Consider the following 14872-nt stretch of genomic DNA (forward strand, 5'->3'; position numbering starts at 1 on the left):
TATTAACTAAGTCTTGTAAGGGACTTATTTTAACATATTTATTGACGTGTTTAAGTACTTTATGGTACGTTTCCATAAATTCTTTATTATATCTAGTCAACTTTTTAAAATATTATAAAAACATTTACGTAACGATCAAAATAGATTCAATAAGTGTTCATTGAATATTGAACTTCATTGAATAATTCAAGTAATATTGATATTACTTAAAATAAAAAAACATGTGAATCAAAATGATTTCAGTGTTTATTATGACAAGAATTAAATTGCTCAAAACCATTTTATTAACGTCACTCATACTTGTTATTGTTAGGAAAAATATTATTTGTTAAATTTGCGATAACAATTTTTTTTTAAATCGTTTCTCGCTCGTATGCCTTAAGCATTACTTACTACTGTTTTAAATCTAGTTATCACATTGTACTATTTGGTTATGATTTTAATAAATATATTCAACTAAAAACTTTTTGATTTGATAGCATGATGAAGGAACACTCGTTATAAATTATAATTTGTCCAGAATAAGTCCACTTATTGTCATCCTATTAACATAAACCGATGCTATATTGAATGTCAACTAAGTTTGTTGCAGTTTGACAGCCGCCGCCGGTCTCCGCTGTCGTTGCCCTTTTGACATAACAGATAATAAAATTGTTATTTAAATAAGATGTCTGTATTAAGGATAATATCTGTATTTTTACTATTGAATTGTGTTGATTTTGGTAAGTTATAAATTAAATTATTACGACTTAATTATAGTCAGACCTGGTTAAGCGAGAATTATTTATAAACGAGACTGGAGAGACTCAGATTGGAGAGAAACCTCTATAAGTAAGAAAAATATCGCGGTCTCTTAAACTCTCGCTTATTCAGGTTCGACTGTATTCAGCAATTTTTTATAATTCAAGTCCTTATTAATCATTAACTCCTGCAGCGTTCAGTATCCGCTGCTACGATTGCAACAGCGCCAACAACTCTATGTGCCTGGACCCCACGGTGTACGACGCGGAGACGGTGAGGAGGTTCCTTGGCACCATCGATTGCCAGGCCGACGTCGAAGCGCCGCAGAGAAAAGACTTCTTTTGCAGGAAAATTGTGCAGACCAGTTCGTATACGATTTTATAAATCTAATAAAGTTTTTCATCACCATCTTGATCTTACGCTAAACAAACAGGCATACTCTATCTCCCTCTCTCTCTCTCTCTCTCTCTCTCTCTCTCTCTTTGTGGAAAATCTGTACCTAATTATTTAAAGTACACTCGAATATGCAAAGTTGAAAATGTCATAAAAAACCTAATGTGTATGTCCTGCATAAAATTAACATTATAAGCGCCTAGACCAGTGTTTCCCGAAGTGGGCGATAAGGGGCCCAAAAAATGGGGGGCATTGAAATTAATTAAAGTAAAGAAATTGTGGTTTTTAAATTTTAGGGCTAAATAAAAATTACGGGGCTCTAAAATATAATTGATTTTCAAAGGGGGCGGTGAAAGAAATAAGTTTGACAATCACTGGCCGAGACTAATGGTTACAGACTACCGAACACGCGGTAATGGGTTCAATTCCGATTATAAAAAGTATACACAATATTATTTTAATTTATTAGGTTATCACAAACAATTATTTTTCTCAATAGCAACAAAATTATCTATACATTTATGGATTTCTGTTATATACTCGAATCTGAAAGCTTCTATATTTAATACGTAGGTAAATATTGTTACTGTCTTTAAATAATAAGAATAGGTTATCGCAAACAAGTTATCGCTAGTTATTAGAACAAATTCTATATAGATATGAAACAGGAACAAACTTAGCTAACTCAAAGGTCGAGTTAGAATATAAAAGCACTAGAATATAACTCTATCATAAGATAATCTTACTAATATTATAAATAGGGTCCTTCAAGAAGCGAGCGTATCACCATCTCAAAGGCCGGCAACGCATCTGCGATTCCTCTGGTATTGCAGATGTCTATGGGCGTCGATGAACACCTTGGTGTTCCTGCTGCTCGTTTGCCGCCTTCTCTTATAAAAAAAATGCGAATGTTTAGATGGATGTTTGTTTGAATGCATCTCCAGAAGGGATCAATGGATCTTGATGAAATTTGGTACAGATGTAGAACATAGTCTGGAAGTACACATAGGCTACTAATTAAGTTTTTATTTATTCCGCGCGGACGGAGTCGCGGGCTACCGCTAGTAAATATATCTAAATAGATGTGTGCCTTTGGATGCATCTTATTGTGATGTGATTTATATTTTCAGTTTAAAGTGGTAATTTTTTGATAATGAAAAAAATTTGTAAATGTGATCTAAAAAAATATTGTTTACTATCCTGAATAAAATTTGTATCTTTAGGCATTAAGGGAAAACAATAAAAATAATACACATTAATTTGTCAGGTGTGGGGTTCGAACCCACGCTCCCTCTCGGGAACCAGAGCTTAAATCTGGCGCCTTAGACCACTCGGCCAACCTGACTAATGACCGTATAGAATAATAAATTATACTTCATGCTATATACATAATTTTATTCATAATCATCATCATCATCAGCTCACTATACGTCCCCAGCAAGGGGCTCGGAGCCTACCCCAATTTAGGGGTGACTAGGCCATAGTCAACCACGCTGGCCCAGTGCGGGTTGGTTATTTTCATAATGTTTATTAATAATTAATTTGATATAGTAATTAATATTATATAACAACGAGTAAATAACGAGTATATTATTTAATGATATCATTTATTAAGTTATTTATTTCTACACTCATGCGGTTACGTTTCCAAGCTGGCTAATTTGTACAGCGCCACTATCGGTCGTAAAGTACACCAAAAATCACATAAAATTTGACATTATTGACGATGCCGCTACGAAGTCGATTATCATAAACATTCCTGCTAGGCACACTGTTTTGGTAGTACGTACGTACACAACATTCAAACAACAGTAGTACTACAGTGCGTCATTGTTCTGTACTCGTGTGAAACTAGAATGTTTTAATGATACTGTACTGTTAAGGACGTTAATTTCTTATCAGTGTAGACAAAAAAAACAATATACTTGCAGCATATATATGTACTCTTATGGTGACAGATTTCCTAAGTGGGATATGAATTAAATTCTTTGACTATATCTAATTGTTGTTATTCGCAGTTATGTTCAAGGGTCACGAGCCAGAGGTCCGCGTGACCCGCGGCTGCGGCTGGGTACGTCACCACCGTGACTGCTACAAGGCGGACAACGAGGACCACCTGGAGACCGTTTGTCAATGCTTCCAAGACGACTGCAATGCGGGAACCGCCCTAACATATACTACCCTTGTTACGGCTCTCAGTATACTTGTTATATATATGAAGTAAACTACCTTTTTAATAATGCAATTTGTTTTTCTTTCGTAACGCATCTGAATATAGTCATTCATATCAATAACTAGCTTTTACCTGCGACTCCGTCCGCGCGGAATAAAAAATAGAAAACGGGGTAAAAATGATCCTATGTCCATTTCCTGGTTCTAAGCTACCTGCCCACCAATTTTCAGTCAAATCGATTCAGCCGTTCTTGAGTTATAAATAGTGTAACTAACACGACTTTCTTTTATATATATAGATAAAATATAGTCATGCGAATGTATGGATGTATGGATTATAATCTATTGCTGGTTCCAGTGCAACACATTGATTTTAAACTACACTGTACTAACTTACTGGACTATAATAATAACGCAACATATCTATCTGCAAGCGAGGTATGGTCACTATACTTGTCAGGAATCCAAGTGTGTGACATCCATTCTAACATCTGTTTATATAAACAAAATAAATAAAGCAACCGTATTCATTAATTTATTCTGCAATATCCAAGCATTTTGGATACACCGAAAATGAAGGCGACAACAAGATGGATTTATGTTTGTTAGAAGATCTCTTCAGAACGGCTCTTCAGATCTCGATGAAATTTGACATGGATGTAGAACATTGGTAATACTCATAGCTCATATGCTATTGATTAATGCCCGAATACTGAAACGTCACTTAAATATGTAAGAGCGTCTTAAATTATAAGACCACGCTTAAACTCCAATATGGAATTTTCGTAAGTCAGTTAAAGACGCATCTCAACTTTGATGCCACTCAAGTCGTACCATGCTTAAAGGCCACTCAATATCACATTTCTTATACTGGATCGTCACTCAACGACATTTTGCTGTCAAAAGAACTGTCATGTCGACTTAAGTACGCCAACAATTTAAGAGTGGTCGCGGGCTATCTTAAAAGTTAAAATCTAAGGTGTTAACATGTCTGCTTCATCATAATCATCGCATTCGGACAAATAAAATTCTCATGTCACAATGTTCGTTCCCGTACTCCTCCGAAATGGCTTGACCGATTCTCATGAAATTTTGTGAGCATATTCAGTAGGTCTGAGAATCGGCCAAAATCTATTATTCATACCCCTATAAAGTTTTTTTTAACTGCGCACGAACGGAGTCGCGGGCGACAGCTAGTATTTATATAAAAATGCCGACTGAACGAGAATATATCGAAATCGCAAATAGGTTTGTAGCGACATCTGTCTGCGCCCGCTTAAACTGCTTAAAAAGTGTCTTGATGATATTATGATTTATTAAAATTTTATTAATTTTAACTTGTCAAAACATAACGCCAGATGCTTTCCATTCTACAAAAGTATGGTCAATTTTTTTAATTTTTTTTATTTAAAAATACTTTAAACAGAAAGGATATTTTTTAACAACCTTCTTTGATTTTTGATTATTTAGTATTTTTATTTTAAATTTCTTTACTATTTGGGAATGAACACGTCTTACAACTATAGGTTGTCCAAGCCATGCTGCGTGAAACGGATACGTAAAGTGAATTTTAAGAAAACGTAATCGAGAACAAGTATTTTTTATACACTCTTTGACCGAAAACAAAGGATGTTGCCATGACGTAAAAATAATACGTCTACTTACGGAATCACGCGCTTACATGTCTTGATTTGCGTTTGTGTATACCACTTAAATTTTGACGTCTGTTAAATTGTAAGCAATGCTTACGAAAGGAAATATTTAAGTAACGTTTCAGTATTCGGGCAGTAAACATTCCTGCTAGGCACACTGTTTTGGTAGTAAGTACCTACACTACATTCAAACAATAGTAGTATTACACTGCCTCTTTTTTCTGTACTCGTGTGAAACTAGAATGTTTTAATGATACTGTACTGTTAAGGACGTTAATTTCTTATCAGTGTAGACAAAAAAATAAATCAATATACTTGCAGCATATATATGTACTCTTATGGTGACAGATTTCCTAAGTGGGATATGAATTAAATTCTTTGACTATATCTAATTGTTGTTATTCGCAGTTATGTTCAAGGGTCACGAGCCAGAGGTCCGCGTGACCCGCGGCTGCGGCTGGGTACGTCACCACCGTGACTGCTACAAGGCGGACAACGAGGACCACCTGGAGACCGTTTGTCAATGCTTCCAAGACGACTGCAATGCGGGAACCGCCCTAACATATACTACCCTTGTTACGGCTCTCAGTATACTTGTTATATATATGAAGTAAACTACCTTTTTAATAATGCAATTTGTTTTTCTTTCGTAACGCATCTGAATATAGTCATTCATATCAATAACTAGCTTTTACCTGCGACTCCGTCCGCGCGGAATAAAAAATAGAAAACGGGGTAAAAATGATCCTATGTCCATTTCCTGGTTCTAAGCTACCTGCCCACCAATTTTCAGTCAAATCGATTCAGCCGTTCTTGAGTTATAAATAGTGTAACTAACACGACTTTCTTTTATATATATAGATAAAATATAGTCATGCGAATGTATGGATGTATGGATTATAATCTATTGCTGGTTCCAGTGCAACACATTGATTTTAAACTACACTGTACTAACTTACTGGACTATAATAATAACGCAACATATCTATCTGCAAGCGAGGTATGGTCACTATACTTGTCAGGAATCCAAGTGTGTGACATCCATTCTAACATCTGTTTATATAAACAAAATAAATAAAGCAACCGTATTCATTAATTTATTCTGCAATATCCAAGCATTTTGGATACACCGAAAATGAAGGCGACAACAAGATGGATTTATGTTTGTTAGAAGATCTCTTCAGAACGGCTCTTCAGATCTCGATGAAATTTGACATGGATGTAGAACATTGGTAATACTCATAGCTCATATGCTATTGATTAATGCCCGAATACTGAAACGTCACTTAAATATGTAAGAGCGTCTTAAATTATAAGACCACGCTTAAACTCCAATATGGAATTTTCGTAAGTCAGTTAAAGACGCATCTCAACTTTGATGCCACTCAAGTCGTACCATGCTTAAAGGCCACTCAATATCACATTTCTTATACTGGATCGTCACTCAACGACATTTTGCTGTCAAAAGAACTGTCATGTCGACTTAAGTACGCCAACAATTTAAGAGTGGTCGCGGGCTATCTTAAAAGTGAAAATCTAAGGTGTTAACATGTCTGCTTCATCATAATCATCGCATTCGGACAAATAAAATTCTCATGTCACAATGTTCGTTCCCGTACTCCTCCGAAATGGCTTGACCGATTCTCATGAAATTTTGTGAGCATATTCAGTAGGTCTGAGAATCGGCCAAAATCTATTATTCATACCCCTATAAAGTTTTTTTTAACTGCGCACGAACGGAGTCGCGGGCGACAGCTAGTATTTATATAAAAATGCCGACTGAACGAGAATATATCGAAATCGCAAATAGGTGTGTAGCGACATCTGTCTGCGCCCGCTTAAACTGCTTAAAAAGTGTCTTGATGTTATTATGATTTATTAAAATTTTATTAATTTAAACTTGTCAAAACAAAACGCCAGATGCTTTCCATTCTACAAAAGTATGGTCAAATTTTTTATTTTTTTTATTTAAAAATACTTTAAACAGAAAGGATATTTTTTAACAACCTTCTTTGATTTTTGATTATTTAGTATTTTTATTTTAATTTTCTTTACTATTTGGGAATGAACACGTCTTACAACTATAGGTTGTCCAAGCCATGCTGCGTGAAACGGATACGTAAAGTGAATTTTAAGAAAACGTAATCGAGAACAAGTATTTTTTATACACTCTTTGACAGAAAACAAATGATGTTGCCATGACGTAAAAATAATACGTCTACTTACGGAATCACGCGCTTACATGTCTTGATTTGCGTTTGTGTATTCCACTTAAATTTTGACGTCTGTTAAATTGTAAGCAATGCTTACGAAACGAGATATTTAAGTAACGTTTCAGTATTCGGGCATTAATCTTTGGTCCGTCGTAAACTACTTAATCTATGATCTTAGCTATCGAAAATTATTGCAGGTATGATAAATTCCGTACATAAAAATCTAAAAAAAAAACGACAATACCTACTCATTGCTTCCCCGTTCTCGCCTTTATTACTCGTTGTATTAAGAGAGGCCAGTGGCCTACATTCATGCAACAATATGGCGGAAGCCCGCCATCACGTGCTGTCACGTCGGATGCCCCGCTTTGTGTTCCACAGTCTATAGCGGACGACATTTCCACACATTTGAATATTTTAGCGCATTAAAGGTTAAAATGTTGGCCTTGGTGTAAAGTTACATAATGAAAAAGATCTAATTTTTTATTTCACACGGACTCATAAATCTGTGAATCTGTGTTGCATTACAGTTTTCGCAGTATTAATGTTGCTGTAAATTATATTTACAGTCAACCAGTAATTGAAAAGCAAAAAATATATAAATAAATACATTTTATTTACAAAACTGTAAATTTTACGTTTCGTCTGATTGGTCAATGTAAATGAAAACGCCATCTATTAGCGAGAACTTTAAACTCTTGAGTTTTTTTTAGTGCTGCTTTTAAACACAAGATGGCTCTTTTTCTGTGACAAAATCAATAAATCTAGAAAAATTTATTAAAAAAATATTTATTAATTGTAATATATTAGAACAAAAACAATGTTTATTACCTTATTTTCGGTAACTTTATTTTATAATTGTACCTTAAACACATAAATATTTTATAAAAATAATTGATATTTTAAAATCTTTTTTGTAAAATCATTTTTCCTTGTTTAACGATTTAAATTAATTTTCCGACTGTGAAAAACTCATCTAATCAATAATTTTCATTCGTAAGTCATGAGTCAGGTTGGCCGAGTGGTCTAAGGCGCCAGATTTAAGCTCTGGTTCCCGAGAGGGAGCGTGGGTTCGAACCCCACACCTGACAGATGCCTTCTTTTTGTACAATTTTTCTCAGGAATAGTAATATTAAAGGCCACGAATGAGCCACCAAAAATACGCTGAATTGCATTATGGCTAAGCGCCAAGATATTTCCAAATTCTGCACAAGTAAATGGATTATGACGCAGAGAAATTTGCCATATTGCTTATTATTTGTACTGGCATCATTCATAGTTTATACTGTCTTATTATTCTTATTATAAAATAAAACTTGAGAGGTGTCAAGGGACACCCGGATGGAACGAAGTTCCTTTCGATTAATTAGTGAAGGAACCAATGTTTATTCTATGAATAAAAAACTTAAGTCTTCACAAGAAGTACATTTTATTTCTATGAATTTTCGTTATATGTTGTCACGTCGTTGCCATGGTGAAGTAGCGCTCATTCGTCGTTAACATACTTACTATAGCAAAAAGTGTCGTGACATCTTTTCGTAAGAATTTTTTCCGTCTAGCCCCCTTTCACAACGCGCGATAAGGAACTTCGTTCCAATAGCAAATTATTCCATCCATTTCATCAGCAAAGTCGACTGTATTACAGTTACATCCATTATTAGAATTCCCCTTTTGCAGTTTTCACCGAACACGATAATATTGTCTTTCCCCTGCACCTCTGTACCCTCTCCCCGCCTGTCTAGACATACTTCGCGTTGTTCGGGTGCTAAAGACCTACAAAGTGTATCGACTTCTTGAGCTGTTTTTAAAAGTATTTGGCTATTGTAAAATAAATGCAGTCTTATTCCTTTACAATAAGATTTAAAATGCCTTTTTTGTATGTTGATACAGATGGATAGCTTTTGGAAATAGGAAGCAATATCAGATCAATTTCTTCACTTTCAATGTTCAGAATATTTATAATTTTATAATCCTTATATGTATTTGTAGCCTAAATTTGTCTGAACAAGATAACCCCAAAATTATTGACCAAACAAATTTGCGTAGTTCTTTTTACCAGAGCTGGGCATTAACTCGTTAATCCGTTAATCGTTAATTAACGAAGTTAACATTTTCCTTAACGGATTAACTTTTAAGTTAAATTCAAAAAGTGTTAACGCTCTTGTTAACTTCCGTTAAATTTCACTTCCGTTAATTTAGTCCGTTAATTGTAACAATAGACACTTATTGACGTGTTGTCATTTTATTTAAATTATGCATCAGGCTACATTCGTAAGTTCGGCTATGTTCGGGGACCGTCGGCGAGTCGAATGGTGACCGAGAACGAGAGAGAACGAGAACGAGCGAGTGCGAGTGTATGTAGGTTATACTATACACCGAGCGGCCGGGATAGACGTGATCAAAAGAGTACCGCAGAATCCTTGTTAGAAAATAGTGACGATTTAACCAAACTTACCTCTATCAAATATTGCGATGTTTAGGCGCTAGACACCTTCAAAGTTTATTAATTATTTCACATTTACACAAATATCTCGAAAAGTCTATATTACATTTTATTCACATTAAAACTGGTTTTCATTTATTTAACATCACTTTTTTTTTAGAACATGATTTTGTTATAAAACCAACATAAGGTACGAAAGTACTTTATTCTAAATACAATAATTATACACTTTGTCTTATACGTGAAACGCAAAAATCTAGTAAAAAAGATAAACACTGCGTTGAATTGCAATCAAAATAATCAAGTGTGCATAACTCTTCAACGTCGTAACTAAATTACAACTAAATTTTGTTGGCGACGAAAATGTTTATTTCAATATTGAAGTTTAAAGACAGCAAAAAATATAAAAAAAAATCGTTTATGGTTCATTTGAAAAAGCGTACAAATAGGATTTTTTGTCATTGCGTAGATAAGAAACAAACAATGAAAAATAAATTTAAAAATACGAAAGACGAAATGTGCACGCAATAAACGTTCCTCAAAAACAAAAGGGATTTAGGTGTTTATTACCGTCCTTTGCTTTTTTGGGGCTTCTTCATAGTCAACGAAAAATAATTTTGCATTTTAAAAATATGAACAAAGGATCAAATGGACAGCCGCACAGAGAATACGATAACGAACTCGATGGATTTATGGCCCCAACCCTTCTAATGGTCGGGGATGCACGTGCGCTGCACAAAGACAATAGCGAAGATAATTTGTTTGTTTACAAAAAAAAAGTATACGATAAAACGAGAAAGAATGAGGAAAAAGATAAAATAATTGTGAAATAATGTTAAATTGTGTTATACTAAAATTAATATATGAAATGTCGTCGGCACAAGTGACCTTTACAATAACATAAAAAACAATCTCAAACAAAATGCACGGAAAAGTAACAAAATAATGTCATGAAAACCCTCTAAACTCTAAAGAAAGTTCTCTTCTTTCTTGTAACATATCTATATTGTATAATTATTGTTATTTCGCAGTCGGTGTCGGCCGAAGTAAATAGGTGACATATTATATTTGAGATGTATTAAACATACTTACGTTTATGTCCCTTCTTACTGCATTTTGTTTGAGATTTGAGATTGATATTCTTTTGAATATTACCATAATACGAGTATGTCTCACTGTTTAATAGAAAACTTGTGTTGTCTAAATTTAGTTAGTTCTCTAATTCCGTGAAGTTGGATGGTCGATAAAAAAATGACTGAAAAGGTCAAGTGTCCATCATTGTCAGTGAAGTATATAAGTAACTGCTTTAACTGCTTTATTGTAACACTCATATACACAATTATGTGGAAGCCTTGGTTCCTGAACTAGGGCAAAGCCCTGTGTTTCAGGAGCCAATCCCTTCCCCCATTATCATCATCATTAAATTAATTTTGCATTTAGTGATAATAGAAAAGAAAACAATCATTTATGAAATTTTCAAAAAAAAACAAACATTAAAAGAAAAAAAAAGATATAACTAACTTATTTTCGATTTTTTTTGCATACGTGTGTTTTAGATTGGTGCGTGTGTATGTGTGTGTGTGTGCGTGTGTATGTGTGTGTGTGCGTGTGTGATGTGTACCTATGTTTGAGTGTGCGTGTGTGTGGGAATGTTGGTGTGTGAATGTATCCCTATGAATATGTCAGATGTGCGTATAACTATAGATAGATAACAATAGATAAATTAGCAACTAGTTTTTTCTTTTTATGAGACATTTGTAATATGTTTTTTTTTTTCTATTTCATTTTAAGTTCTCACTCTTCAATACTTATAAGATTTTCACAATCTCTGTAATCTAGGTTGTTTAGCCAATTTTTTGCATGTTGTTTCATTTTATAGTAGTTTAAATTATACACATTGTGTTTTTGGTTAAGTAGGTTGTATAATCTAGGTGCTTGAAAATTGTATTGTTTTCTTGCCATTGAAGTTCTAACTACGGGCATCGGAGATATGTGTCTTCTTTTATTTCCTGTTAACGTTCTGTTTCCATTACGATGATAGTTCTTAATACACTCAAATATGTAACATTTTCTAACACTCATAATTTTAGACTTTTTATAAAGCTCAGAGGTGGGATATCGGAATGAAAGTTTAAGTATTACTTTGAGTAAGGCCCGTTGCGCTCTTTCAGCTTCAAGTAAATAAGTTTTAGAGGCTCCACCCCAAGAGCAAATGCAATAGTTAATAATACAATGGCAAAGAGCTTTATATGTTGTAATCAAGAGCTCAGGGCTGGCGACTTCTCTCAATTTTTTAAAAACATATATTAGCCTCCTGATTCGTCTCGCTAATTTGTTTATGTGGAGACCCCAGTTTAATTTATCATCTAGAATGACTCCCAGGTATTTAATACTATTTGTTCTTTCTATGGCTGGGCAGGTGCAATATATTGTTTTGTTTGAATTTCTATTACATGGAGCTTGATGCATAGTAATGGTAAAATCTTGGGGAGGTTTTGTGTGAACCATTTTATGGAAAGCTAGATATTTTGTCTTTGTCGTGTTTATCGTAAGTAAGCTATTTTCTAACCATTGCGAGATGCGTGTAAGGCCACTATTAGCAAAACTTTCGACTGTATCCCAGGATTTTCCATGAAATAGTATCACAGTGTCGTCGGCAAACATGAGAATTTCAGCGTTAGGGAGCTCCATATTACATAGCTCGTTGATATAAGCTAGAAATAGCGTCGGTCCGATCGTACTTCCCTGTGGAATTCCGTAGGAGCAGGAAGCTGCCTCACTTATGAAAGATCCAACACGAACTCGTTGTATTCTGTTGCTCATGAAGTCTTTAAACCAAGAGAGAGGTGTGCCTCTTATTCCCACATTCTGAAGCCGCGTTACGAGGACTGGCACTGACACAGTATCAAATGCTTTTTGAAGGTCTAAGAATACACCTATGCATTTTTCTCCTTTATCTAAATAATCAGCTATATTATAAGTATGTGTAACTAGTGCATGCTATGTCATTAATATCGTACAGGCAGTAGTACATCACCCCAATCGTCAAAATTTTATTTGAGTATATTATATAACTAAACTATAGATAGGATTAGCGCTCGCCCGAGATTTCGTAAGCGCAGTAAAAAAATAGCCTAAGTTCTATAGAAAGTCTCGACTAAATCAGTCCATATGATTCGGAGATTATTCGTATGGCCATTTCCCGCTTGCGCCCTATATTCGTAATATAAACCAAAATTAACTTTAACTGTTAACTTTAACTTGCGTTAAATTTTCTTAAATTAAACGCTTTAACGATTAACGAAGTTAATTTTTTATTTAACGAATTAACGATTAACGAAGTTAACTTTTTGATTAACTGTGCCCACCTATGCTTTTTACACTAATACCAATAGGCAATAATAAATTAGATAAATAATAAAATTATTTTAAGGCTAATTGGCTAGCGATTACGGCTATTTATATTAACTGTATCTACGTCATTCGAAATTTGGTAAAAAAAATGTCGCCCCGATTCATAAACAAATTATGCTTATTTCGAATCTTTATTTGTGTGTGTCTTATTACGCATGTGTGTTGTTACGTTAGTGTGCGTATTGTGCGTTTACATCAGTCGTATTTACATAGACTATTTTATTTTATACCTTCTGCTGAACGTAATAGAGTTCATTTCATTTATAATTATCAAGGGATCTGTTCCAGAGATTACCAGAGATTTCGTCCGGTACTTTTCCGAAGATAACGTTTATTGGTTTATGTTGTATTTACAAATAAAACATATTGCGCAGTTTCAATGCAGTGTTTTATCAAAACAGCGATAGACGCGGTCATGAATTTGTACCTATATATTATTTAATTACATAATCATTTAAATTACTATAGTTAATTCGTTTTTATTTTATTAGACAAACTTGGATATATCCAAGCTGAACGAAATAAGGCAATCCATACTTGCACACATTACAGTATTAATAACGGTATTGGAAATTAATTATTTTCTGTACCTTTAGGCTTACAACATAAGAAATCAGTTGGCACTGAATGTGTTAAGATAGCAGGATCAAGACAGTTAGCAGGATTTTAATTTGGGTTTTGTGAAATTAACAAAACACGGAACATTTAGGATTTTCACATTTCTTAGAGTCGGAATAAATAATCTCTATATGCATTTAGAAAAAATATCAAGCTAGTAAATCTCTATCCAATTCTATCAGTAAGACAGCGTACATCAAATATATGTTACATCACATATATAAAGTTATATAGATAATTTAGGGTATATGTACTTATTTCCCATTTAAAACATAGATTTTACGGTACATTAGAGAAATAACTTCTACTAATGCAATCAATAGAGATATTACAAATTGTACAGTCGCAAGAAATTCTGCTCAGAGTGTCTATTACAAATAATAATGATATGCGTTTTCGTATCATTATCTACAAAATTTGTCGAAAAGACGAGATTTGTCTTTGTACATACTTTACGCTCGATGAACGCTATACAAATCTAGTATCAATTTTGTCGATGACGTTACGTATTCTATTCGTAAATTTTCGTGGTAGGCCCTCGCAACACAAATTTATACAACACTTTACTGTTAAATATCTGGAAAGAAAATATTATAACTACAACAATAGTACGCCATTGTGCTTTCTATTTCTTTTGTTTCGTCCTAAGTTGACTGATTCGATTCGTAGAAAAAAAAAACGAAAATTCCAGAAAGCCCAATTTCAATTAGAAAAGCAGTTATGTCGACAAATACATGTATCTATAGTGTCTATACAGTTTAGCGGCGGTAAACAACTCCGGTCTATAGTGTACATTCAAGGTAACCATTACGTAATTATTTTTCCCGGTATTATGGCGCGTTTCTGTGAATCACAACTACGTCATAGTTCAAGCAAATAAGCGACTAAGTATGCAAATTATTTCACCACGCCTTCATTCGCAATACGGTGTAGATAAATTATAATGTTTCCGGACGTTTCTATGTAAAACATAAAACTTCAAACTTACTTTCGTTGGTCACTTTCTCTCATGCGATGTTTTGATTATGTAGAAAAGAGACATCAGAGTGATATTTAACCATAGGTAGGTTAGCATAAGTACAGAGTTCTTAACACTAGATTTAACAGAGTTCTAGAGTCCACAGCAGCTTTAGTTTCTGCACGAATGGTCCCCTTGACAGATGCAACCCCGATCACACAGAAGAAAGGCACGACGTGGAAGGAATTCTGCGTTTTATATGTTGAGC

General features: G+C 34.1%; 1 protein-coding gene and 2 non-coding genes across 3 annotated transcripts; 2 read left to right on the top strand and 1 right to left on the bottom strand.

The window, feature by feature from the left end:
- Positions 1-580: 580 nt before the first annotated feature.
- Positions 581-3373, top strand: LOC106718478. Its single transcript, XM_045681314.1, has 3 exons — positions 581-722; positions 935-1105; positions 3153-3373. The coding sequence occupies exons 1-3, from the start codon at positions 668-670 to the stop codon at positions 3356-3358; spliced, it is 432 nt and encodes a 143-aa protein (XP_045537270.1). The 5' UTR covers positions 581-667; the 3' UTR covers positions 3359-3373.
- Trnal-uaa lies at positions 2396-2479 on the bottom strand. The gene has a single exon. It is a non-coding gene; the product is annotated as a tRNA-Leu (tRNA).
- A 4805-nt stretch (positions 3374-8178) lies between the features above and the next one.
- Trnal-uaa lies at positions 8179-8262 on the top strand. Its single transcript has one exon. It is a non-coding gene; the product is annotated as a tRNA-Leu (tRNA).
- Positions 8263-14872: the final 6610 nt, after the last annotated feature.

Source organism: Papilio machaon, chromosome 15 (assembly GCF_912999745.1).
Source record: "Papilio machaon chromosome 15, ilPapMach1.1, whole genome shotgun sequence".
NCBI classification, from domain to species: domain Eukaryota; kingdom Metazoa; phylum Arthropoda; class Insecta; order Lepidoptera; family Papilionidae; genus Papilio; species Papilio machaon.

What these genes read in the sequence shown, in the direction of transcription:
- LOC106718478 (XM_045681314.1), top strand. Translation starts at nt 668, where the DNA reads ATGTCTGTATTAAGGATAATATCTGTATTTTTACTATTGAATTGTGTT. An exon ending in ATTGAATTGTGTTGATTTTG is followed by an intron (nt 723 to 934) that starts GTAAGTTATAAA and finishes TAACTCCTGCAG; the next exon opens with CGTTCAGTATCCGCTGCTAC. An exon ending in CAGGAAAATTGTGCAGACCA is followed by an intron (nt 1,106 to 3,152) that starts GTTCGTATACGA and finishes TGTTATTCGCAG; the next exon opens with TTATGTTCAAGGGTCACGAG.